The sequence below is a fragment of the Eupeodes corollae genome, chromosome 1 (assembly GCF_945859685.1).
Source record: "Eupeodes corollae chromosome 1, idEupCoro1.1, whole genome shotgun sequence".
Taxonomy (NCBI): domain Eukaryota; kingdom Metazoa; phylum Arthropoda; class Insecta; order Diptera; family Syrphidae; genus Eupeodes; species Eupeodes corollae.
In genome coordinates, this window is record NC_079147.1 from 62042001 (window position 1) to 62068524 (window position 26524).

Sequence of the window (26524 nt, forward strand, 5' to 3'; positions counted from 1 at the left end):
AAAAAAACCGTTATATTGATTTTTTCAAAAAATATACCTGTTTGGTATCACGTTACAATCTATTGTATAAAATTTAATTCAAGTCTCTAGCGTTTTTGGTTCGTAAGATATTTAGGGTTAACTAAAATTTTCACCTTTTTTTCAAACTGCTATGGTAAGAAAACCACACACCCAATTTTCTTGAGAGCCCTTTCTGCATCTTTCTGCCTTTTTATCTGTATAACAAAATTTATTTGAAGTCGATATCTCTTCTGGTTCTTGAGCTATGGACGACGAAAAAAAACGTCGCGAACGTACGGACGTACGGACGTACAAACGTACGTACACACGCACGCACAGACATTTTTCTAAAAATCTTTTATTTCGACTCTAGGGACCTTGAAACGTCGAGAAATGTCAACATTTTCAATTTGACAAATCGGACCCATTACAATAACTTCCTATGGGAAGTTAATAAATATTTTTTTATTTATTTTATTTATTAATATCATATTCTCCTAACAATTTTTAGATATCTTATTTATAATTTAATAATATATGTATTTTGTACACTTAATTAGAGGGAATAGGTTGTAGCATTTGAATTTTAAGTTAAAATTGAATTAATGCCACATCTACAAATTTTTATATTGTGGGGTGGACAGATTATAAATAACGAATATGATTAAAGAACAGAAAATAATTAAATAAATAAATAAATAAATAATAAATAAACAAACAAACAAGTAAATAAATAATAAAACATAAATATGTAATAATGAATAAGATAATAAATAAATTTAAAAAAAAATAATACAATTTGTACATAATATTAATAAACAACAATGGTAGGGCTAGGAATTAATCAAACCATAGACTAACAGCTCGTTGCGTGTGTTTTTGTTGTTGTGAAGTTGACGGATCGAACTGTGAAAGTGAATATGTACGACGTACGTATCTGCGTCTGCGCTGTGTTCTTTTTATTTTGACCTGTGTGTGGTTCGATCATTCATTGCAACTTGCAACGTTTAATCATAACAACAAACAAATTATCGCTCTTCGAACAAAACATGTATGCTGTGGAGGCAATCTCGGTGGAGGCAATCTAAAATTGGTTTCTTTTTCTTTCTATGAAGTGTCCCGTCTTTATTATTAGTTAGTCTATGATTAAACTTGTAATTAGAACATTATCTGAAATTTGACATCGAATATCATAATTTTCTTTTAGCTTTAAAATTCTGTCAGAAACATAATCGACATCGGTAAGATTATGCAATTCACTAGTTGAAAAATGCCATGGAAGTTTGAGCATTAACTTCAAAACTTTATTTTGAGCGATTTGTAATTTTTTTATATGCGTTTTTGCACACTGTCCCCAAACTGGACTCCCGTATTGCATAATTGATTGAAAAATTACTTTATTGTTATTGTTATTACTTATTGTCATTGTTCAAAAGTGATTTTCTGTTAATTAGCGGATACAAAATTTGTATTGTTTTATTAACTTTTAATATTGTTTTTTGTACATGTTCATTGAAAGTAAGTCTTTTGTCCAAGTGTATTCCCAAGTATTTTACCGAGGTTCCCCAAATTATATTCGTATTGTTTAACATCAGATTATTGCTGGGAAGAAAACAGGACTTCCTTTTTCTTGAAAAAAAGATTGCCTGTGTCTTTGAAGCATTAATTTGAATTTTCCATTTGGTAAAGTAGCTGTCTAAAATGTTCAAAGCTGATTGTAGATTAGTTTCAATAGAGAAACTAAGAACATCAGATGAAAAAATGGCAGTATCATCGGCATATATAGCCGATTCACAATTGGGCAGTTGAGGAAAGTCAGCAGTATATATGTTATAGAGGAGAGGGCCTAAAACAGATCCTTGTGGAACTCCTGCTGGCACACATAGCTTTTGAGATAAATCACCACTTACATAAACGGCGAAATATCTATCTGTCAAAAAACTTTGTACTATTTTAATAAGGTATAATGGGAAATTAAATGTTATCATTTTATAGATCAGACCATTATGCCAAACACTATCAAAAGCTTTTTCCACGTCTAAGAGAACTAGGCCAGTTGATTTTTGAAAATTGAAATTAGAACGAACATGCTTAGTTATTCGATTTACTTGCTGAACAGTGCTATGCTGTTCACGAAAGCCAAATTGTTGAGGTGGATAAATATTATTTTCATAAATAAAATCATTTAATTTGAATTTGATAAGTCTTTCAAATATACTTTGCTTGTGCAACTTAAGAGACTTATAGGTCTATAACTCTTTGGGTCATTTGATTGTTTCCCGGGTTTTAAAACTGGTACAACTGTAGCCACTTTCCAGGATATAGGGAAGTATTGAAACTTAATGCAGCAATTGAATATAAATACAAGATATTCAAAACCACTCCTTGGTAATTCTTTAAGAAAAATGGTTTTTGTTCCATTGAATCCTACAGATTTTCTTATTTGAAGTTTTCGAATAATGGGGATCAAATCATCCATACCAACGTAAAAGTTGTCAGGTACGTCAAGAATTAATGAATTAAAATTGGTTATAGAATTTTGCACAGTATTTTCAAATTGAGGAGATCCTATTCTGTTGAAAACACTGTGATTGCCTTATCGGTATTGGTAATACATATATTATGATTGTTTTGAAATGCAGGAACAAAACTATTTTTCTTCTTTAAGGCCTTAGCTATGTTCCAGAATGGTCTACTATTTTTATCTAAAGATTGGAGTTTTAAATTCCATTCAGAGTTTCGGAACATAAAAATTTCAGTTTTTATTGTATTGTAAGTAGCTTAACTTCAATGTTTAATCTTGGAATACGATTACGCTGCCACTGTCGTCTAAGACGGTTCCTTAGCTTAATAGTATTTAAAATATGTTGTGGTAGCTTTTTTTTCTGATCAGATGGAGATTTTTTAGGAACGGATAAATTTATGCTTTCAGAAATAGTAGTATTAAAGACATTGATACAACTATCTATTTGTTCAGTGGATTCTATAGTGTCTAAATTTGTATCGCTATGTCTTAAACGATTTTTTATTTTGTTCCGATACCTCCACCAGTTTGCTTAACCTAGGTCATAAAAAATACGTGTGTTTGTGCTGGGGGATTCTAATACCCCACACTTAACAGGTAAATGGTCAGAGCTCAATTCGTTGCAAACGATAGGTTGCGAAAATAAGGTTGACGTATTTTTTAACTAAAAGTCTATAGTTGACGGACTTTTTCTTCTGTCCGATGGATAATAAGTGGGACTATTTGGAAACATAATTTCAATCCCATGAGTAGCAATAATATGTTTTCTAATATGTTACCCCATGTATTTGCTCTTACACATCCCCATTTCCTGTGTCTGCAATTAAAGTCACCCCCAATTAAGTATGGACCGTTAATATTAGTCATTTTTAAGATGTCCGACTTAAAGTGTTCGCCCCGCAAGGAATTCCTTGAGCGACCCGGGAAATACACCGAAAAAAAAGAAATCTTTCTATTATTTGCAAAATGTACATCAACGCCAATATTTTCAATGTATTTGGTATTGATTACTGGTAAAAGTGTATGTTTAAGTGTTTTTCTCACAACGATGGCAACACCGCCACCAGTTCTATCAACTCTATCTATTCTATAACAATTGTATTCAGAGTTAGAAAGAGTTGCATTATTAGAGAGCCAAGTTTCAGAGACCAAACCGATATCAATTTTATTTCTGCTTAAGAAAGAGAACAATTCAATACTTTTGCTACGAATGCCTAGTGCATTCCAACATATAACACTTAACGAATGATTACTTGTCATTTTTATTATATAAGTACTTAATCGCTAACTGGGCGATAACATTAAATTTTTCTGCTTTTGTTGAGCAGTCGCTAAGTTGAGTTGTCATCTCTACGGTTAGAGATTGGATCTCTTCCATTGAAAATAGAGTATCATCAGTAGTTGTTGCTCGCCCACTAAGCAGGTTTGACCACTTTTGACTTGGGCAAGGTCGAGATGGGTATGAAGGGGCTGCGGCCGATTGTGTAGGTATGCTAGTATTCCTCAGGTGATTAGTTTGGACTCTTTTCGGTAAAGGTTTAAGAGGTGGGAAATTCTCCATTGATTTGACAAATGACGTAGCTGGACGCATAGGCTGGGTATGATTTTGGATGGGAATCTGCCACTTACAGTGTGATATTTTCTCTTTAATTTTCAAAACGTTTTGCCTGCTCCTGCAATTAGGATCAGTCGATTTGTGACACTCTTTACAGTTCGCACATTGAATTTTATCAGAAACGTTGCATTCACTGGTTTTGTGGTGACCGGAACAGTTTGCACAAAATGTTTTAACGTGGCAGTTCTTTTCCCCGTGTCCAAACATTTGACAGTTGTGGCACTGGGTAATATTTACTCTACGACGACGTTGATAGTCCCATTTAACTTGGGTACGATAAATGGATTTTATATTTTTTTTTAAGTCACTAAGTCGTACCGAACCTTGTTCTAAATACACAATGTATAATGTTTCGATGTATTTTTCATATCGTTTGGACACTAATTTTTTATCTCTGCACATAAGACCGAGTTTAATTAGTTCAGATTTAAGTTCATCTATTGGTAAGGTAACAAGACCAAAAAGAATTACTTTAAATGATCTTTCGGTAGAGATCATGAGAAAAAAATTGACAATCAGCTGATTTTAAGGCATCGCATGCGTTTTTGTGAGATTCAATACTTTCACACTGAATTTTTATCCCAATGGACATTTTTTTGATTGTATAATCAGATATTTTGATTATTTTCATAAAATTGTGGATAAATTCACTGGGTTTTTGCAACACTTTAATTGGAGGAATTCGCTCCTTCTTAATTGTTTTGGGTTCCACAATCACTTCACTATCCGTTTCATCATCTGGACATTGTAAAGGTGTCCAGAAATTTTTTCTGGAATCTTCAACACTATTCAACATGGCTAAGTTAGTGATTTTACGCACTTTGTTCGAAGACAAAATGTCTTCAATTGAAGAAGAACGATTTCTTTTTAGAATTTTGTAGGTTTAATGGTTTAATTTACAGTAGAATTAAACACGTCATGCATAGATGACAGATCTTTCGCTACTGATGATATTGATTTAACTGAGAACAATTTAGCTTTTATTTAGAATGGAACATCAAAGAATATCAAGGTTACTAATAAATTTGTATTAGTTAGACCACAGACTTTTATCAAGATCTTCAGGAAGTTCTAGAGAAGTTTCCTATACAACATATTTTTTTGTGACCTAAATGACTATATCAGTAGCAACGAAATGATTTCAAATGCAGCTTATTACCGATATTATTTAACCACATATTCAAAAGCCTGAATTCAAACATAAGATCATTGAACAGAAGCTAGCTTGTTGGCACTTCTACTTAGATATATTTTTTGAAGATTATGCACGTGTCTAGACACCGTATAGCATAGATTAACAACTCAAAGAAAAGTTTCTATTTGTATGAAATTTTGTGTGAATCTTAGCTCATCTTAATTTCTATATTTTTTCTAAAACAACCGATATTGTCTTAACAAATATCAAACATTTGTGGCATGTCCCCTGCTAAGAACCTTCTTAAACAATTTTTTATAAACTTCAATGTGATAAGTTTATTAACTATAACTATTTTTCATTTCCAAGGAAATGTAGTTATAAAGCAGGCTTCACTATACGCACAACTTTGCGGCAAATCTCGAGGATGTTTTTATGTTATTTTACAACCAAAAGGGGATCATGGTGGAAATTTTTGTGTTTTTTCCCATGATCGTGGTTCTAAGTGTTTTTGGTAGGTGATGAGTATGAACGCCCAACATCTATATGTACCTTTAGCCGAGAGACGACAATCAAATAAGAGCTTAGTTATAAGAAATCAGTTCGCTTTTGCTCTTCATCTCATCCACACTTCTTGATAGCAAAAATTACGTATCATGTTAAAATTGTTGTATATTATAATTGAATGAAATATAGTTAGTATATAAGTAATTATTAAATGAAGTGAAATGAAAACTAAAATGTTTTTTTTCGGAACACAACAGTAGGCATTATGCTTTTAAGAGATACTGATGTTGCATGATTTGAATAACATTTTTAGCATTTTGGAGTCTGCTTTATTATGAGTAACTTCCCATAGGAAGTTATTGTAATGGGTCCGATTTGTCAAATTGAAAATTTTGACATTTCTCGACGTTTCAAGGTCCCTAGAGTCGAAATAAAAGATTTTTAGAAAGATGTCTGTGCGTGCGTGTGTACGTACGTTCGTACCTCGTACGTCTGTACGTTCGCGACGTTTTTTTCGTCGTCCATAGCTCAAGAACCAGAAGAGATATGGATTTCAAATAAATTTTGTTATACAGATAATAAGGCAGAAAAATGCAGAAACGGTTCTCAAGAAAATTGCGTGGGTGGTTTTTTTACCATAGCAGTTTGAAAAAAAGGTGAACATTTTATTTAAGCCTAAATATAAATAGCTTACGAACCAACAACGTGATATCAAAGAAGTATATTTTTTGAAAAAAAATCCATTTAAACGGTTTTTTATAAATCAAAAAAACTGAACACAAATTTTTTCACCTCTAAAATTTTACGACTCAAATATTAATTTATCTTCAAAACAATTTTGTGCAAAGTTTTTGACATCTCATAAAATTTTGAGAAAAATCGAATTGACAGTTTTTTTTACAAAAAATAATAATTAAAAAAAAAATAATAAAAGTTGGTAAAAATTTATTTTCGACTCAAATATCTTTTCAAAACTTTGAGATATTGCCTTTAATTTACTTTCATCTTTCAAATAATTGTTGTCAATATAAAATTTTGAAAAAAATCGAATTGACGGTTTTCTTACCAAAAATTAAAAACCAAAAAAAATTAACAAAAGTTGGTAACAAATAATTTTCGACTCAAATATCTTTTCAAAAATTTGAAATATTGGCTTCAAACTTATTCTGTTTCACAGAAAATATTGTTTTCGATATTTACTAATTTTTTTATTCAAATGCAACAGTCCGTTTTTTCATAAAAAATAAAATCTAAAAAAAATAGTACGCACATTTGGTAAAAATTGATACGAGTACATAAAGACAAACTTTTAAGCAAGACAAATCGACAGACGGGATGGGAAGTTATCAGTGTGGGTCGCATTACAGCCTCTTTTTTTTGAAGTAATTCTGTTTAGAGTGTGTAGTGGTCAACAAGACAACAACCCGTCCAAAACACTGTCACAACTAAAAGAATCGAATTTATTCCAACAAAATGACTCTTTCGTTTTCGCAAACTGTGTTTGTCATTAAAGGAACAAGTGCGGAATGCTAAGAAAGCTTCGAACGTCCTTTCTATAACCAGCAACGAAACGGTAGGAATGGACTCGATCAAATGTGCTATATTGTACCCTTCACGTTAGTCAATGGTAATGTTGCTTGAAAAGTGTTCTAATACCCTAAACCTATATAGCAAGCTTAGTTGTTCATCCAAATTATGTGATCTTACCCCGCTAAACATCACTCAATTAAAGAAAAAATTCTGAATTATTATGTTTTTAGAAGGTCTGCTAAGAAACTCTTTATATAATCCATTTAAAATGCACCCCATAATAATTTTCATATTGGTTACAAATTAATCAGGCCAAAAACAAATTTCATTTAAAGAATTGTTTGATTTATATTCTACAAAACCATGTTTTGTTGTTAAATGTAGTCAAAGTCAAATAAAAGAGTCTGGGATATAAATTACACAGAAAATTTCAATTGCTGGCCGTTAAGAGGATTATTTTTTGCATTAACCCAAATTAGTCATTTAATGAAATGCCAAAAATAAGGATCCAATAATTACGGTCATGGTTTTGTTGGAAATAAATTTGTACTAGTATTTTTTTAAGTTTTTATTTTTAGTAAGAAAAATCGTCCATCATATTTTGTTTAAATAAACGCTGTATGTCAGAAACTTTATTTTCCATTGCATATAACATTACTTTTAAGTTAATACCATTTTTTGTCCGTCAAATATTAGAGGTAACATAACTTACCATATGAAACTATTGTAATATATCCAATTTGTCAATTCCCGACATTCCAAGTTCCCTGCAATGTAAATTCTTGGTCCATTTTTGCGTGTGCTTTTCTACGTCAATAGATTTGGAATACAGTTTTTTCTCATTTAAATCTCAAGAACGAGTCGAGATACCGATTTCAAATAAATTTGTTTACTCATTATAACCTCTTTAGATTTTGTTGCTGTGCATAACAGCTAGCTGTAGATTAACTTTTATTTCTTTCAAACATAGGTTTAAAAAAACTCACGTTTTTATGGGCCCAAGCAAAGTCGAAAAAGGGTGTGTTGTTTTAAGAAACATTCGTTTTCTCGAAATTTTATACTTAAGATATTTGTCTTGCTAAAAATTCGTTTAAAATACTTTAAATATTTTCTCAAATACGTTAAATCACACGATCTAGGCGGCCAATTGACCAGTCCCGAACGTGAAATAAAATGTTCGAGCTCGCCTTAACAAGTTCATTGTTGCGCGTGCAAGTCAAGCTCTTGCATTTTGGGCAAAAAAAGTTGGATACAATCTCAAGGTAGCGCTCTCTATTCACAGTTACGTTACGATTCGCAATCATCGTTGAAGAAGTACGATCCAATGATGCCACTAGCCCCTAATCGCATTGGTAGCTCTTGCAATGCTTTTGACTGATTTTCACTCCAAAATCGACAATTCTGCTTATTTACGTACCCATTGAGCCAAAAATGACCTTCGTCGCTGAACACTATAAAATCTAAGGAGCGCGCGATGACCTTTCTTAACAGAACACGCATTTTGATAATAAAATTCAATAATTTGCAAGCGTTGTAGTAAGACGATTCATGGTTAAAAAAGAGGCTGGGATGTGACCCACACTGATAACTTCCCATCCCGTCTGTCGATTTTTCTTGCTTAAAAGTTGGTCCATATGTACTCGTATCAATTTTTACCAAATGTGCGTACTATTTTTTGTAGATTTTATTTTTTTATGAAAAAACGGACTGTTGGATTTTTATATAAAAGTTACTGAATACCGGAAACAATATTTTCTGTGAAATAAAATAGGTTTCAAGCCAATATTTTTAACTTTTGAAAAGCTATTTGAGTCGAAAGTAAATTTTTACGAAGCTTTAGTATTGTTTTTTTAAGAGTTTTATTTTTTGTAAAAAAAATGTCAATTCGATTTTTTAAAAATTTTACCAAATGTTGAAAACAATATTTCTTAAGAGATAAAATTACTTTGAAGCCAATATTTAAAATTTTTGAAAAAATATTTGAGTCGAAAATCAACTTTTACCAACTTTTATAAAATTTTTTTTTAGGTTTTTATTTTTTGTAAAAAACCGTCAATTCGATTTTTTTCAAACTTTAACTGAATGTTGACAAAAAGATTTTTTGAAAGATAAAAGTAAATTAAAGCCAATATCTTAAAGTTTTGTAAAAAATCTGTCAATTCGATTTTTCTCAACATTTTATCAGATGTCAAAAATATTATTCTTCGTTGCACAAAATTGTTTTGGAGATAAAATCATATTTTAGTCGTAAAATTTTGGAGGTACCAAATATTTTTTTCAGTTTCTTTGATTTATAAAAAAACCCGTTAAATGGATTTTTTTCAAAAAATATACTTCTTTGATATAACGTTACAATATATTATATAAAATTTAATTGAAGTCTCTTGCATTTTAGGTTCGTAAGATATTTAGAGTTAACCAAAATGTTCAACTTTTTCAAACTGCTTTGGTAAAAAAACCACCCACGCAATTTTCTTGAGAGCCCTTTCTGCATCTTTTTGCCTTATTATCTGTATAACAAAAATTATTTGAAATCGATATCTCTTCTGGTTCTTGAGCTATGGACGACGAAAAAAATGTTTCGACTCTAGGGACCTTGAAACGTCGAGAAATGTCAAAATTTTTAATTTGACAAATCGGACCCATTACAATAACTCCCTATGGGAAGTTAAAAATAATAAAACTGGGTAAAAATTTACTTTCATCACAAATAGCTTTTTAAAAATTAAAAGTTTGGTCTTCAAACTTGCTTTATTCCACAGAAAATATGGTTTTCGATATTCATAGTTTTTTTTTTATAAAGACCTAAAAGTTCGATTTTTCATACAAAAATGCAATCTACAAAGAAATAGTACGCAAGTTCGGTAAAAATTGATGTTCGGTTCTTGATATCTCTCAAATTAATTGCATTCATCCAATTTGTGAAAATTTAAGAAATGCTACTTAAATTGGTACAAATTAGTTTTCGAATAAAAATGTATTTCACAAAACTAGATTTTCAAACTAAACTATTTTTTTATATGACAAAATATTGTTGGTAATATTAAAATTCTCAAGAATAATTCAACTGACAACTTGTTTAACCTAACACAAAAACCTACAAACTTTTAAGCAAGACATATCGACAGACGGGATGTGAAGTTATCAGTGTGGGTCGCATACCAGCCTCTTTTTCAGAAAAAAAAGATGCAATGTTGGTAAAAATTGACGTTCGAATCTCGATATCTCGTCAATAAATGAAGGTGTTGACTACACATAATTTCATTCTACTGTCAACTTGTTTAACAAAACACGAAAAATTATAAAAAAAAACTAATAAGGAATGGTTTTTCGACTCAAATATTAAGAGAACAAAAGAAAATATTGAAATTTTGTTATGAATATTTTGTTGAAGTTTTAAGCAAGACAAATTGACAGACGGAATGGGAAGTAGTAGGGAAATAGTTGCTCACTTATTTTGCACCAATTTCGGGTCTACCCGAAATAATTAATATTATACACCAATTTATATAATATAAAACCTATTCACATCCCTGGTTTTGTAGGTTTTCTAACTATCTATTTAGTATCTTTCTAAACTGCTGCCTTTGCAGTTTATGTTAGTTATTATTTTTTGTATGGCTTTTCGAACAAAATTACCTAATTACCCTCGCCAAATTATTAACATTAAGTATCATTAACAAGGAAAGCCCTTATCATGTGTTAAATCAAAAAGGCCTTCTTTTTTAATCTCCAAATCGCGGAAAACCTAGATTTTGCTTTGAATTATGTAATTTAACGAAAAAGAGGATGGATGAAAATTTGCAACAAAATAATATTTTGCAAGAAGAGGATAAAAACCATCAAATTATGAAAAGCTTTACGCATCTATGTACATACATGCGTATCATTAGCTAATCGGTTTAAAAGATATAAAATCATTTCATTGTGATTGTGAAAGGTTTCTAATTATTAAGCTAAGCTCTCGTGCACTTCTCAAGAATTATACAAAAACAAAAAACATGAAAATAGTATTACATATTCGGTTGAAATGTTATGTATTTTCATATACAGCTATGGCCAAAATAATAGGAATATTTCTTTCTTTTGAGTTGAACCGTTTTTCATATAAGTAGGTAAAGCGAACACGTCATGAAAATGTTATGTTGTCAAAAAATGTTTTAAATAATACAGTGTACTTGGTTTAAATTATAGATATTTTGACTTAAACAAAGTGAGAAAGACGGAATACCCAAAAATTAAGTTTTGTTTCTATTATTTAGGCCATGGCTGTACATATTTTTGTGTATCAGTAGAATACATTTAATTTGGTGTTTTCAATAGAAATACGTATTTTAAACCTAAAAAAATTGAGGACTCTTATGTTAGGCAAAGTTTAAATGAAATTATAGGTTTTTGTTAGAATTCTTGAAATTTATATTACATATTATCTATTTCAAGCTAAAAGCCCGGTGTAAGGAGATTAAATAGAGTGCAGGTAAAAACGTATAGACGATGTGTGAAATAAAATAGAGGTTATTTTTAATTCCACGGATGACCTCTGTTGTAATCATAAGCTTTTATTTTAGATATACATTTATGCAAGTACTTTTCTGATAGATATAGTCAAAAAATAAGTCGGAAAATATCTTGTTGGAACGTTTCTTTTAATGTCTTGTCCGATTTCTAAAACACGAAATGCAAGCTGAGAATTTCCGCTAACAAATTCTAAATTAAAAATTAGTTCAGATTCATTTTCTATAAATAAAATTACTTCTGTCTAAAAACAATTTGTTCTCTTTGAATCAAAAACGCACTTAGTCTTGATAGATATCAACTTATCATCGCAACAATCTAAATATAAAACACGGAAATTCACTCCATTTTTATTTCTAAATACACTGAATCGAGTTGGATAAAATGGAATTTCGGAATTGTAATTTTAGGTAGGTAGAAATGGCGATCTCAAGGCAACCTAGCCTGGGATCCAATTAGCGCTGTAGTGCGCCATTTTGATACCAAAACTCGTTTGACTTGTGATAAAAACGGAAATTTATAGAGAAGCTCCATATAGCGATTATATTAGAAAAAATATTAGGTCTCTAATCTTTATCTCAGATAGCTCATCAAGTTCGTGAAAGAACGCTTTTCCACAGCATTTCATTCTAGTGTTTGCCAAATCAGGACATTTGCAGAGGAAATTTAATATCGTTTCACTTTCTCTTTGGTCACTTCAACTACAGCAAAAGGTGTTGTAAGAGATACCCAACTTCTCTTCATGAACTCCTATAGGCCAATGCCCAATACAAACCGCCACAATCCTGGCTATGTCTTGCTAGGCCTGCATAGAAGATCATTTGTACGGGTTTTATTAGATGTGGGCCATATCTTCCTAGATATAATGCAGTTGTGTAAATTTCTGCTGGACCAATTAAGATGAGGATGTGGCCGAGTTAATGGCTTTGACAGCTGCCTGACTGTCTGTAAAGATAACAGCATTTCGGTTTTGGTTAAGGCTTTTAAGCATCTTACATGCCTCCCTTATTGCCAGCAGTTCAGCCTGAAAAACGCTAGCAAAGTCAGGAAGCCTTAAGGATTTAACTACATTTAGGGACTCAGAAAATATCCCAGAACCAACTCCGCACTCCATCTTTGAGCCGTCAAAAAGATGGTTGTGTCAAAACCTATCGACACGATGTCATCCTCCCAATCTTGTCTGGATGGAAAAATAACGTTAAGACCCTTACTAAGGCTTAAAGTAGGAGTGCAGTAGTCAGTGTCTACTGATATAATATCTGAGGGAATAAATTTCGTTGTGGAGCTGTGACCATAAGGTTTTGACAACCAGCTGTTTGATTCCTTCAGCCGAATAGCGCTGCAGAAAACTATGTATTTATAAAAAGGTCGATTGGTAGAAGATCCAAAATAACGTTTAAGGCGTCCGTTGGGCAAGTACGCATGGCCCCTGTGGTGCGCACGCAAGCTGTTCTCTGAACCTTTTTAAGCTTATCAATATTATAGGCTTTGCTAAGAGCAGGCTACCACGCAATCGACCCATATGTTAAGATTGGTACGTCCATAAAATCATCTTCGACTGAAGTCCCCACTTTTTGCCGGAGTTTTGCTGCAGGCGTGCAAGGCAACACAGGCCTTCTAAACCCGTACTTCAATATTCAGCGTACGATAAGCTCATTAAATTCTGATCTTGATAGCATTGTTCAATGGGGATTCAAAAACCGTGTAGAATTTAATGATTCAAAAAACTCAATGCTGTCTTCTGTCACAAAATCGTAACCCTCTCACAACGCCACTATCTATAGGCGGTAATTGCATCGAGGAGATTTAACAACAGTCAGTCAGGGATGTATGAATCACAAACCACTTGTTGTGGAATGATCACATATTTGACATCGCCAAAAATGCTGCTAAGTACTAAGGTTTTCTACGACGAAGAAAGAAGTTTGTTTACCCCTTTTGATCTCGCTATAATTGACAAAGCTTTTAATCGTCTTAAGCTCGGGTATAACTCTCATATTTGTGCTAGAGCCCCAATAACTTACCTGAGTCTTCTGGATAGAGTTGAAAGAAGAGCTCTAACGATGATAGGTGATCGTTTTCTCTACGAGACATTTGCTTCTCTCCAACACCACCGCAATGTCTCATGCCTGTCATTGTTCTATCGTTATTTTTATAAACAATGCTCTAGCGAAATAGCCAGCCCTTATACAATTCAACCGTAATCCCGTACTGCTAGGAATGCCCATCAGTTTACCCTTGAGCTCATTTTCGGACGTACTGTTAAGTACAGAGTTTCTTTTTTTAGCCGCACTACGCGAATGTGGATTGCTTTACCAGACTCAATATTTCCCACTCATTGCATTGGTGCAGACATTCAAAACTAATGTTTATCGGTTTCTCCTTTCTAATTGCTCGCACTGTTTTTAATCATTATAAGGGTATTCATAACCCCTTTACTGCGCGCACAATATAAAAAAAAATTCACAAATATCGTGTTTGACATTTGGTAATAGATACAGTTGCCCACAGCTTATTTGATACAGTTTATATTTCCAAAATAAAAGTTGTATATCTCTTAACCCTAGGAAGATAATCATATTTTTTAGTGCGTGAAAGATAATCATACGTCTTAGAGACGTATGGCACTTATTAAGCACGTTTAAAGATGACAATTGATTTTTCATCATTATTTTGTATTTTAATTCATTTCATTTGGGTTATTTTAAGTAAAATGAATCAATAATTAAGTACAAAAGAAGTAAAATTTGAGCAAAATTAATAAAAAATCTGAACCACCTTTGAAAACAGAACGAACAAAATTCTTTATTTTTTAAAGAAACCTTTGAGTTGACTTTGAGTCTTAATATTTGGTAAATTAGTTCATTGAGGGGTAAGCTTACTATTAAAAATAGTTTTAGTAATTTTTGAGAAAAAAAGTTTTTTCCCCATATAATTTTGTTAAGTGCACAAAAGTTTCATAAAAGATAATCATACGTCTCCCAGACGTAGAACATAGTCATTACTGGTCCTAATGTATCTTCAGCGTAAATTTTAAGATGCACCATGCAAGCTCTGACCTAGTCCTGAGCAAATATAAAAAACTAATGTAATACGGCTTATAATTGAAAAGATATAACAATTTTTCCCCGCGCCATACGTCCCGCAGACATAGATTGTCTTTCTAGGGTTAAGGTAAAATATGTGTCCGAAATTTAAATGTAGGCTTGCAGAGCCATGTTCCATATTCATACATTATTTCAAAGAAAATCAAATCTACTTCAACAAAGATCAAGAGTTTTTTTTAAAAATATTGGAATTTAAAAAGGTAACAACTAAAAAAAGCAATAAATTTCACTCCACAGCTTATTTGATATATGATCATTTGTCGTTGAAAAAACTTGAGAGTTTAAAGAATTCTTAACATTTCAGTACTTAGTGTGATACCCTTTTTCCTTTTCAAGAGCTTATAATCTTTTGGTACCAACAAGGTTCTTTGTTATTTCCGGTGTAACTTTTTGCCAATCTTCTAGAAGGGCCTTTTTCAGATCATTTTTGTTATAAATTGTATGTGTATATTAAAATCCAACAAACCCCACAAATTTTCTATCATCTTCATATCTCGTGACTGCGCTGGGGTGTCATCAAGTGAGGACAATTCCAGAAGAGCCATGTCTGCACGATTCTTGATTAATGGTTCGGGTTATTATGTTGATAAAATCGTAAATTTTGACAAATACCCAACTTTTCTGCACTTCGCATCAGATTATTAACTTCCCATAGGAAGTTATTGTAATGGGTCCGATTTGTCAAATTGAAAATGTTGACATTTCTCGACGTTTCAATGTCCCTAAAGTTGAAATAAAAGATTTTTAGAAAGATGTCAGTGCTTGCGTGTGTACGTACGTTCGCGACGTTTTTTTCGTTGTACATAGCTCAAGAACCAGAAGAGATATCAATTACAAATAAATTTTGTTGTACAGATAATAAGGCAGACAGATGCAGAAAGGGCTATCAAAAAAATTGCGTGGGTGGTTTTTTTTACCATCGCAGTTTGAAAGAAAGGTGAAAATGTTGGTTAACCCTAAATATCTTACGAACCAAAAACGCTAGACTTGAATTAAATATATTATATAAATATATATTAAACTGTAACGTGATACCAAACAAGTATATTTTTTTGGAAAAATTCCATTTAACAGTTTTTTTTATAAATCAAAAAAAAACTGAAAAAAAAATTAGTCACCTCTAAAATTTCAAGCCATATAAAATATGATTTCATCTCCAAAATTTTGAGAAAAATTGCATTGACAGTTTTTTTATAAAAAAAAAAATCTAAAAAAAAACATTACTAAAAGTTGGTAAAAATGGAATATCGATTCCAATATCTTTTCAAAAATTTGAGGTAATAGCTTCAAACTAATTTTTACTTATAATGAATGTTATTTTCAACATTAGGACAAATTTTGAGAAAAATCAAATTGACAGTTTTTTTTTACAAAAAAATAAAAACCGGAAAAAAATTAACAAAAGTTGGTAAAAAATGATTTTCGACTCAAATAATAATAGCTTCTTATTAATTTTTACTTATAAGAAATATTGTTTTCAACATTAGGACAAAGTTTAAGAAAAATCGAATTGACAGTTTTTTTTTACAAAAAATAAAATCCTAAAAAAAATTTATAAAAGTTTATAAAAATTTATCAAATATCTTTTCAAAAATTGTAGGTATTGGCTTCAAACTAATTTTATCTTATAAGAAATATTTTCTTCAACATTCAGTATCATTTTTAAAAAAATCAAATTGACAGTTTTTGTACAAACAATTAAAAACCTTAAAAAAAATTAACAAAAGTTGGTAAAAATTGATTTCCGACTCAAATATCTTTTCAAAAATTTGAAATATTGGCTTCGAACTAATTTTATCTTATAAGAAATATTGTTTTCAACATTCGATAAAATTTTGAAAAAAATCGAATTGACAGTTTTTTTTACAAAAAATAAAACTCTTAAAAAAAACAATACTTAAAATTGGTAAAAATTAACTTTCGACTCAAATAGCTTTTCAAAAATTAAAAATATTGGCTTCAAACTTATTTTATTTCACAGAAAATATTGTTTTCGATATTCAGTATTTTTAGATAAAAATCCAACAATCCGTTTTTTCATAAAAAAATAAAATCTACAAAAAATAGTACGCAAATTTGGTAAAAATTGATACGAGTACATATAGACAAACTTTTAAGCAAGACAAATCGACAGACAGGATGGGAAGTTATCAGTGTGGGTCGCATCCCAGCCTCTTTTTTTAATATATTTAGGTACATATTTATGTCCATCGTCCCTTCAATGAATTCCAAATTTAAAATCCCTGCTGCAGAAATACAAGCAGCAAGCAGATACAATCGCGCTTCATTGTAGCTTTCAGGTTCTCCGTTTTGAGTTCCGTATTTGGTTCGTCAGAAGTAGGACATCCCGTCGGACCCAAAAATGTTTAATTTAGATTCGTTTGCAAAAATCACACTGTCTTAGAAGTCGGAGTTCTTCAAAATATTCTCCTTAGCAAAGGCAAGGCGGCTTCTCTGATTTTTTTTACTGATCAGAGGCTTTAACGAGTCACTCGCCCATTAAAATCATGCTCGCGAAGCACACGCGAATGATTTCAGCACAGCATGTCTTCCCTAGTCCTTGTTGTATCTCATTACCAGTTTTCGGGGCTGATAAACAATCTTTCATCAAACGCGTTAAAAATAATGTTCAATGTGATTCTTGTCTTTAATATGGTTTTCATGAAAAAATCTCTCTATTATAATACTATGCTGCACTTTTGATTCACTCAAACTTACACATTTTTTCAATTTGCCCAATAGACTGTCCATTTTTATGTCCCTTTTATTAACAATTCGCGGACTTCAATTGTTGTGCGATAACAAATTTTGAAATAAAGACTTGATTTGTTATTTTGGCTTACGAAAATACACTATTTATTATGAAAAATTGATCGCGAACTAACCTAGTAACAGAAAATAAAAATGAATAATAACCTTTTGCTTGAAGATTTAGAACGTATGTGTATGTAAATAAATACATACAGTGGTGGAAAAATAATTAGAAACAAACTTTTCGTTTTACTTTTTTATTTACAAAATGTAGAAAACCTTAATAAAACTAAATAAATATTATAACAAATAACAAAAACGATGTTCTTTTATATAAACTTTTATGAAAAAGTTATTAAAAAAAAACTATAACATAAATAGCACTATATACGGAAAAAAAAAAAACAAAATAAAGGTGTGGAAAAATAATTAGAAACATCAGTTCACTGAAAAAGAAAAATACAAATAAAAGGTAAAGAAATTATATTTTCTACTTCAAAATACCTTTGTTCGATTGAAAAAATCAATATTTTGTGGGGTAACCCTTATAAGCAATTACAGCTGCATACCGTTTAGGTAAACTAGCTACCAAATCTTGACAGCGTTGAAGTGGGATATTCCGCCAAGCTTCTTCTATGTTTTTGAAGAGCTCATTTGAGTTTTTGGAAGTTTTGACTCCCAAACTTCTCTCAACGTCAGCCCACAAGTTTTCGATCGGATTGAGATCAGGGCTTTGTGCTGGCCAGCTTAAAACATTGATGTTTTCTTCCTCAAACCAACATTTTCCAATATGTTTTTATACATATGCTGATCCATTCGGCCATCGATGCGCACAATAGGACCAACGCCATGCCACGAAAAGGCTCCCCAAACCATCACATTTCCACCACCATGTTTGATCGTTTTGATGGTATACTTAGGATCGAGTTATTTGTTAATTGGGCGTCTCACATATCTTTTACCATCAGATCCAAACATATTAAATTTTGATTCATCGCTCCAGAACACTTTTTTCCAAAATGCTAATGGTTTTTGTCCATGTTCCTTGGCAAATGCTAATCGACGTTTTAAATTTTTTTTTGAAACGTGTGGCTTTTTCCGAGCAATGCAACCCCGCAAACCTACTTCCAGCAATCTATTCCTTATTGTCCTAGACGTTACTCCTGTACTTAATTGGCATGACACAGCTGAATGAATTTCCTTGCTGGTCGCAAAAGGGTTGGCCTTGCTAAGCCTACAAATAAGTCTGTCTTCTTTGGCAGTTGTTTTTCTTGTACGGTTTTTCCTTTTGGGAGTTTTCGTGCTGCCTGTCTCCCTATAGACCTTAATTGCTCCATATACCATCTTTTTGGAGCAAAGCAAATCCTTGGCGATGTTATCCATGGTAGCTTTTTCCTTGCAGTACTTGTGGATAATTATCTTCCTTAGCTCTGGTGTGCAGCTCTTGTTTTTACCCATTTTTTTTTTAACTAGATAGTAAAGATAAGATATTTGAACAAAAACAAAAATGTAGCGCCAAAGATTTACCGTTAAATAATATCACTTCTTCAATATTTGTTCACTGTTTCTAATTATTTTTCCAAGCTTAGATTTCAAATATTCTTTTGTAAGCTGGTTTAAATTTCCGATATTAACAAATTAACAGTTTATGAAACCTGTAAACTAAAAACATGCTCCACAATAGCAGCAAAAAGAGAACTGTATTTTACCGTTTATCATTTTTTGTGTGTGAAGAGCATAAACAATGATAAGAAAAGTGCATATGTCTACTCTTTTCATTGTTTCTAATTAGTTTTCCACCACTGTAGATCCAGTTTGAATTTTTGTTTCCCGAAATAAAAACGTACAAACCATTTTACTAATTTAATTTAACTTCTGTTAAACTTAAACCTGATATTGCATACTTTTCACAGTTCTTAATTGACAATTTGGTTATTTGATATTTTAGATTTTCAAGGATACTACTAGAAAGTCAAAAGCTTTAAACTTTTATATCTGAATACTGCTTAGACAGGAAATATCCTCTGGTTTTTTTAATCAATTCCATCTATTTCATGGGGTGAAACGAGAATAATCTCAATAGATGCTTTTTTTTCTTTTTTTTATTCATTGTCTCCATAACCATAAAAAGGATACAACAGAAATAAAGAAAACTACAAAAACAAATAAAGTTGCTATTTTCCATACAACAATACACAAGTTAGAAAGTTTAACATTTATTTCTGTTTCTATTTCAATTTCTTTTTCTATTTCTATTTATCAGTCAGTGCACTACAGTTTTATTTTTCTGTTCTGTCTTTTTTAAGTTAAACTTTTTTATTTCGTCCTTTTTTGTTGCCGTATGATAAGTTTCCTGCCACTTCTTTTCGCTTTGCACCATGGACACAAAATGACCGTGTTATACTGGAACTGACTCAGACGACCCAGTGACTGTCATTATTGTGCTTTGTTCATCCTCTTATTCTGGGATTTCTTTTGCAATTGCTGATGCTGTGAAGATTGTAGTTGCTTATCCCTCTTGTCGTCCTGCAAAAGGATACGTCGGAAGAGCACTGGATCGGTATCGGTCAGAAGTGTATCTTGGGGTCTGCTGTTTACATCGAATACAAAGCACTGCTCTAAGTTTGCCCATGTACGCTGACTTGGGCAGACATTCAACTTGTCCAAGAGTTTCGAACTCATGTCGGGTATAATGGGCTGCAAGATGATGCCACAAAGGCGAAGACTGTCCATTGTCATCGAAAGGATGGTATCTAACTTTTGTGAGCGCTCACTTGGTGTCGTTGCAGCAGTTGTCGAAGTCGATGTCGGTGTCGTAGCCGTTGTCGTTAATGCTTCCGTTGAAGATGCCTTCTTCAATTCCCAGGGCTTAGAGGACTCGAAAAAGTTATTTGTGGCATGGAGTGCTGCCATAACCTTATCCACGACTAAATAGAAATTGTTTTCCTCATAGTGCTGGGCACATTTTTCTGTTTGTTTAAGGAAAAAAAGAAAATAAGGGGTTAAATAGAGCCTGATGGTGTAAATATTGAAAAGTGAAGGGGAACATAAGAATTTTCACTTTTCAGGTGTAGCATAAAAGTGATTGATATTTTCTACTTCAAGCATTAACTCTGAGAAGTCTTTTTGTTCTTGTTCTTCTTCTTTACCTGGTAGTTCGGAGAGTACCTCTTGCAGGCGCTTGGCAGCATCTAATCGCAGGATATCGTTGCAGTGATGAACATAAATGCGAGGATAAACTTGACGAGGATTAAGGGATTTAGCACACCCTCGCGATAGAAGGTTTCCCAATGTGTCCGCAAGTTCTGAGTTCAAAATACGTAGGGCTTTGGTGCTGCTGTAATCTGCAACAAAATAAAAAGAAAAGGGAAATGAAAATCGATTTAAAATCAGGAGAATGAAAAATTAAATTTTATTATTCAATTCAATGGATGTTTTGTTTATTAAACAGAAGCAACTACATAGTTTAAAATTAATTAAAATCACATTGTACTGTAAAACAGCTGCGTATTTTAAGGACCTTATTAAACTTTATTACAGCTTTAACCAAAGCTACTATTTTATATGCTTAAATAGTAGACAATTTAAAAGCAATGCAGGGTTGGAAAAATAATTCCAAAAACATCCTTAAGTGTCAGTGTTTTCTTAAATAAATACAAATATAAAACAAATACTGCTTAAAATTGGTAAAAATTGTTTTCGACTCAAAAATCTAGGCAACGACTAAAGAGTTCGGCTTCAAACTAATTTTATCTTTTTACATTCATAAACATTGTTTTAAGATGTTCAAATGGTAGACATGTGCATTCAATAGGACACAAGCGTCCACAGGTTTTTCTCAAAACCCACCTCTGTCTATAAACTTCTACTCTCACCTCTCCGTGGTGAACATCGAGTGCCTAGTACTTCATCTGGAGATTGGGTTCCAACAACAGTGGAAAGTTGTTGCGGGCAACAAACGAGAAAGGGGGGAGAAGTTTTCCACTAAGGCACCTCTCCTTACTCAGACGGCAGCGGACGAATTCTCTAGATGGAATCAACGGTGGCGTCTACAGTTCCAGTAAGGTTGAACAACTTAGTGAATACCTTATAGGGCTTCTACGACTTATTTGGAGCCAAGGCCTATAAGGATCGGTTTTATCCGGTTCTCCGTGTTGGAGTCATACTAAGGATCTGGCCCTCCAGGTTGGGGGTTGTGCCGTCGGGGTGACTTCCTAACCACGTAAAAAATACCTTAGTTGCGAAGCACCAACAAGCATCGGATACGGACGGATTTATTGTTTGCTGTTTCTTTGGGCTAAGAAAGCTATTGAGTGGGAAAGCCTTTTCGCGAGGGACCAAAGTGTCGCTATATAAGACTCTCATCATCTCCGTCCTGCTATTCGGTGCAGAAGCATGGCTTATGGTAAAAGCGGATGAAAGCCCCTTGGGTCGGTTTCGAGACAAAAGTTCTTCGTGTGATCTACGGTCCCGTATGCATCGAGTGGAGTAGAAGATGGAACAACGAGCTGTTGGGTAAAAGTCCAACGACTTAGATGGCTGGGTCACGTAGAGCGCATGGAAACCAATGCTCCAGTCCCGTAGGCCTTCGAATCCAATGCTAAGGGACGGAGGAAGACCGCCGATCAGGTGGCGCGGAAAAGTGAAAAGTGACCTTACCCAATTAGGTTCTGTTGTAAAGTTGTTATCATCCTGCTTGAAGTGAGTCTTTCATATCTTCAGCATTGATTGCGGCACCGATATGATGCTCCCCTTTTGTCCTTGCAGCGTAAAAGTATTGCCAGCACGGTAGCTCAGCCTAAGGAGGGGGTTTTGATTAACTGGTTATTATATTAATCGAGGTGATTAATAAGTTGAAATAAAGTTGATATCAAAATGATATCGAAATACGACGAGGTGAATTACTCTAAGTCGTATTAATTAAAGTGGGCAGCAGGAAACTTTTTAATGGAATTTTACCAAAACCAAAAGCTGAAAAATTAGTCTTCAAACAAAGTAAAGTGATAGTAAAGAGTGGTTTTATTTTCCAGATGGGAAATTAAAATTACCTTTTAATGCCTGGAAAATCTTGGCCGAAGCCGGAATTAAAAACTAGGACAATAAAATTATAAATTCAGATTTTGAGATCGACAGAAGGTTAAATCTCGATAAAAAGGTAGGAAAAATATAAAGTACAAAAATTATTAGTTATCAAACAAAATTGGTAAAACACAACCAGGAAAAATCACCCTAAGAAAAATTTTAACAACGATAAAATCAAAAGGTTTAAAACTTCCCGTAGTATTGGGAAAAGAGCCTTTTGACGATAAGGTCAAAAGGACGAATCAGAAACAAAAGAAGGACAAAAAAAAAACAATATTCTTAAAAAAAAAAGAAAACACTGTACTTAGCTTTTCGACTTCCACACAGCTATCGTAGTCCTTTCTCAACCCAATACTACTCCACAGCAGAACAGAATCTTCAACTCAGTTGAAAACTCAAAAAAAAAAAAAAAAAAAAAAAACAATAGTACAAAAAAATTACGTTACGTAGGTTTTTCCAAAAAATTCCTCCACACAATTTTCGATTGTCTTTTTGGGCACACTCCAAAAAGTGTCATCATTATGTCGAGCTTGACCTTTCCGGATTCTTGCCCTTAGGCAATCTTCTCTGATCTTATGCGTGGTGATCGATCTAAATTCTTCCATCCATAAGTGTGTGACCGAGAAGCCAGGTATTTTTCATAGCACGCGATCTCTGTAAAGAGGTGATGCGATCACACAGTAGCTCAGTGAATGAGTTCAGCTCGAACCCATTCCAGCTAAGACTTTCTGGAAGATCGTGTTGAATTCCTCGCATTACCGAGTACCTACAGGCGCTAGATTTTGGTTGAGGAAAAACTACTTATGTCGCGTTGAAGAAAGTCGGTAGCCAAGCCTATATATAAAATAAAAGTTATTAAAATATTCTTGGAGTGATTTTCTACCTTTAATACGTTATGATAAGCCCACGGCCATACTTAGTTAACTTGGCTTGGGTATCGTCTTCATACCTTTGACGATATTATTAGCCCATGTGTGGATCAACCGTCGCACAGTTCGTTGGTGTGGAATCCTTTTCCACACTTTCGTAAAACCTGTTAAATTTGCTTTCCCAAAATGCAAGAAGAGCAGATCACTGGCTGATGGTCCAGGTTTCTACTAAACTCCTCCAGAATGGTGGGGCCGCAGTATAAATTCGTTAAGGGTGGTTAGAAAAAAGGAAGGTAAAACTTAACGTCGTAAAATTTACCGCACTTTCGAAATTCAGTTGATGCATCTTGGCAATGTTGTCACTGGTTCTCGATACATTGTGTTGGCTGCAGATAACTGTGAAAGAGATTACTAGTGACTTGGTCGGAGAAGGAGATTGGCGATTGTAGCCTCTTGGCGTTGTATCTTCTCCCTGCATCTTTTCGGGTTGCCTTGAGTCTGGAAATCCGAAGTGCTACCCTGGCTACAAGGAGGTAAAGGTGCGAGTTGATTTTAGCTCCTCCTAAATTTAGGACATCCATGATGCTGAAAGAGTGTCTAGCGTCGATCGCAATATGGTAAATCCGGTTGATGGTATTTGGATGTGAAGAACTATGAGTTTTTTTATTGATGTTGCGGTGTGAAAAACGCATACTGGCTATCAGGACATTTTAATCATGAATATAGCGTCGTAAAATGGCTACGTTCAAAATGTATTAGTATTTGATTTCTTTTTCAATTTTGTTTTTTTTTTCCAGAAGTGCTTCGGCAATTTTTTTAAGTATTGCTTTTGTTTTGCCGGAGTACACTCTTTAATCTTCTAAATAGTTAGAGGCTTTTTTGAGTTATAAGAGTAGTATCTAACGTAATTGTCTTTGTAAACGACTTCAAATTAACTTATTTTGTTCAAAGTTTTTAAGAATTACATTTTCTTTCAGTTACTAAGTTTTCTTTATATGAAACCTATAAACATTGAATATAAAAAGTTATTCCTTTTTTTTTCAATATTAATCTCCTTTGTAACTTCATCACTTTTTTCAGAATTTAAACAAAAATGTATATAAAAAAAAACACATGGGCTTAATTACCAATATCGTTTACAGAGCTTATGTATATGACTGTCATTCAATTTGGTTGGTTGGTGTTTTGTTTTTTTTTTCCCGTCGTCGTCCTTCTATACAAACTCAACCACAATTGTTCAAAACAAATTAACGTGAAGTGTCAGCGGCAATGGTTAAACATGAAAACAAACCGTTTTCAACCAAAACTTAATTGAATTCGATACCACAAACAGAATAAAGCAAAATAGAAGTTGAGAAGAATCTATCGAGTATAGGCATATTTCTCTGTGAGACTCAAGCAACCGAAACAGATATCCTAATCGTATTTGAAACAGCTACCAGCTGTCAGGGACGTAATTCGCCAATGTTTTAGAGAAGGGGTATAAGGTTTATATTATAATTAATATTCGTATAAACTCGTAGTGAAAAATATCTTAAATTTTTTCATTATCCTTGAAGCAGAAGTTTTCTCTGCACACGATAAAAAAGACATAAATGTAAAATAGGGGGAAACCACGCCCTTTAATAGAAAAGTGAGTTCCAACAATTGCATTCTTCTATTCATAGGCCTGCTCTTGACATTTGGTCTATGAAGTTCAAACCTAAAAATTAAGTTTTAAGTAGATTTGCGTTAGGTTTATTTTTTCATGTTTTTATTATTTGAACAAAATTCGAAGTTTCTCAAAAATGACCTTATAGATTTTTATTAAATTATCAGTCACTCAAAAGGCTCTTTCGATGCAGACAAAATTTCTTATGATCAAGTCGTGGGTTTTATTTTGTACACCATACAAGGCTTATCTCTGCGCGAAATTTCAAGACTCGACGTTTTTCATAGTTTTGATGATCAGGTTAGTCAGTTAGAGTTTTTGCGGGTTTTGAAGTGCTATATCTTTATACCTGTACTATTATTTCTAAATGTGTTGTGCATAATTGATGGTTAATTATTAATTGATGTTTTTGAAAAATTAAAAAAAAAATTAAAAAAAAATTCTTCTCTTTTTTCGATTTATTTTTGATTTTAATCCAACATATCTTTCGATAAAAGGGCAATTTTGTAACTTCTTGTGAAATAATAAAGAGTGATTTTTTAAAAGCTGTAGAAAAGTTTTTTTCAAAAAAACACATCAAATTATGAGATTTCAAGCAAATAATGACCTTGACTGTGCCTCAAATGGTTCACCGCTAAGCCAATTTTGGCATACTTTTTCCAACATTTCGGCCAGTAACTCACGAATAAATACTTCAATGCTGTCTTCCGTGTCAATTGAAGCGGGGTTGAACAAATAGACATGAGGTTTAACATAGCCCCACAAATAATAGTCTAAAGGCGTTAAATCGCACCATCTAGGCGGCCAATAGACCAGTCTCGAACGTAAAATAAAATGTTTACCGAACTCGCCTCTCAATAAGTTCATTGTTGGCATGTGGCACCATTCACAGTTACGTTACGATTCGCATCATCTTTGAAGAAGTACGGTCCAATAATGCCACCAGCCCATAAACCGGACCAAACTGTGACTGCATTGGTAGCTCTTGCAATGCTTCTAGCTAATATTCACCCCAATTATGCTTATTTACGTACCCATTGAGACAAAAATGCGAGCTTCGTCGCTGAACACAATTTTTCGGTAAAAAAGTGGATCTTCGGCTGATTTTCCAAGAGCATATTCACCAAAACCTTTACTTTGCAGTAGGTCGTTCGGCTTCAATTCTCGCACCAGCTGTATTTTGAAAGGCATCTCACCCAAGTCCTTCCCCTAAATTTTCCACGTTGTTGAGTATCGGA

General features: G+C 33.0%; 1 protein-coding gene across 1 annotated transcript in view; it reads right to left on the bottom strand.

Annotated features, from left to right (window-relative positions):
* Positions 1 to 19534: 19534 nt before the first annotated feature.
* The window catches only part of LOC129941045 (methionine--tRNA ligase, mitochondrial), a 121391-nt gene continuing 114401 nt past the window's right edge, over positions 19535 to 26524 (bottom strand). The window contains exons 6-7 of the mRNA XM_056049591.1: positions 20834 to 21028; positions 19535 to 20653 (exon numbers count right to left, since the gene is read on the bottom strand). Of these exons, the coding sequence (XP_055905566.1) occupies positions 20121 to 20653; positions 20834 to 21028 (728 nt within the window). The 3' untranslated portion in view covers positions 19535 to 20120. The remainder of the gene's footprint in view (positions 20654 to 20833; positions 21029 to 26524) is intronic.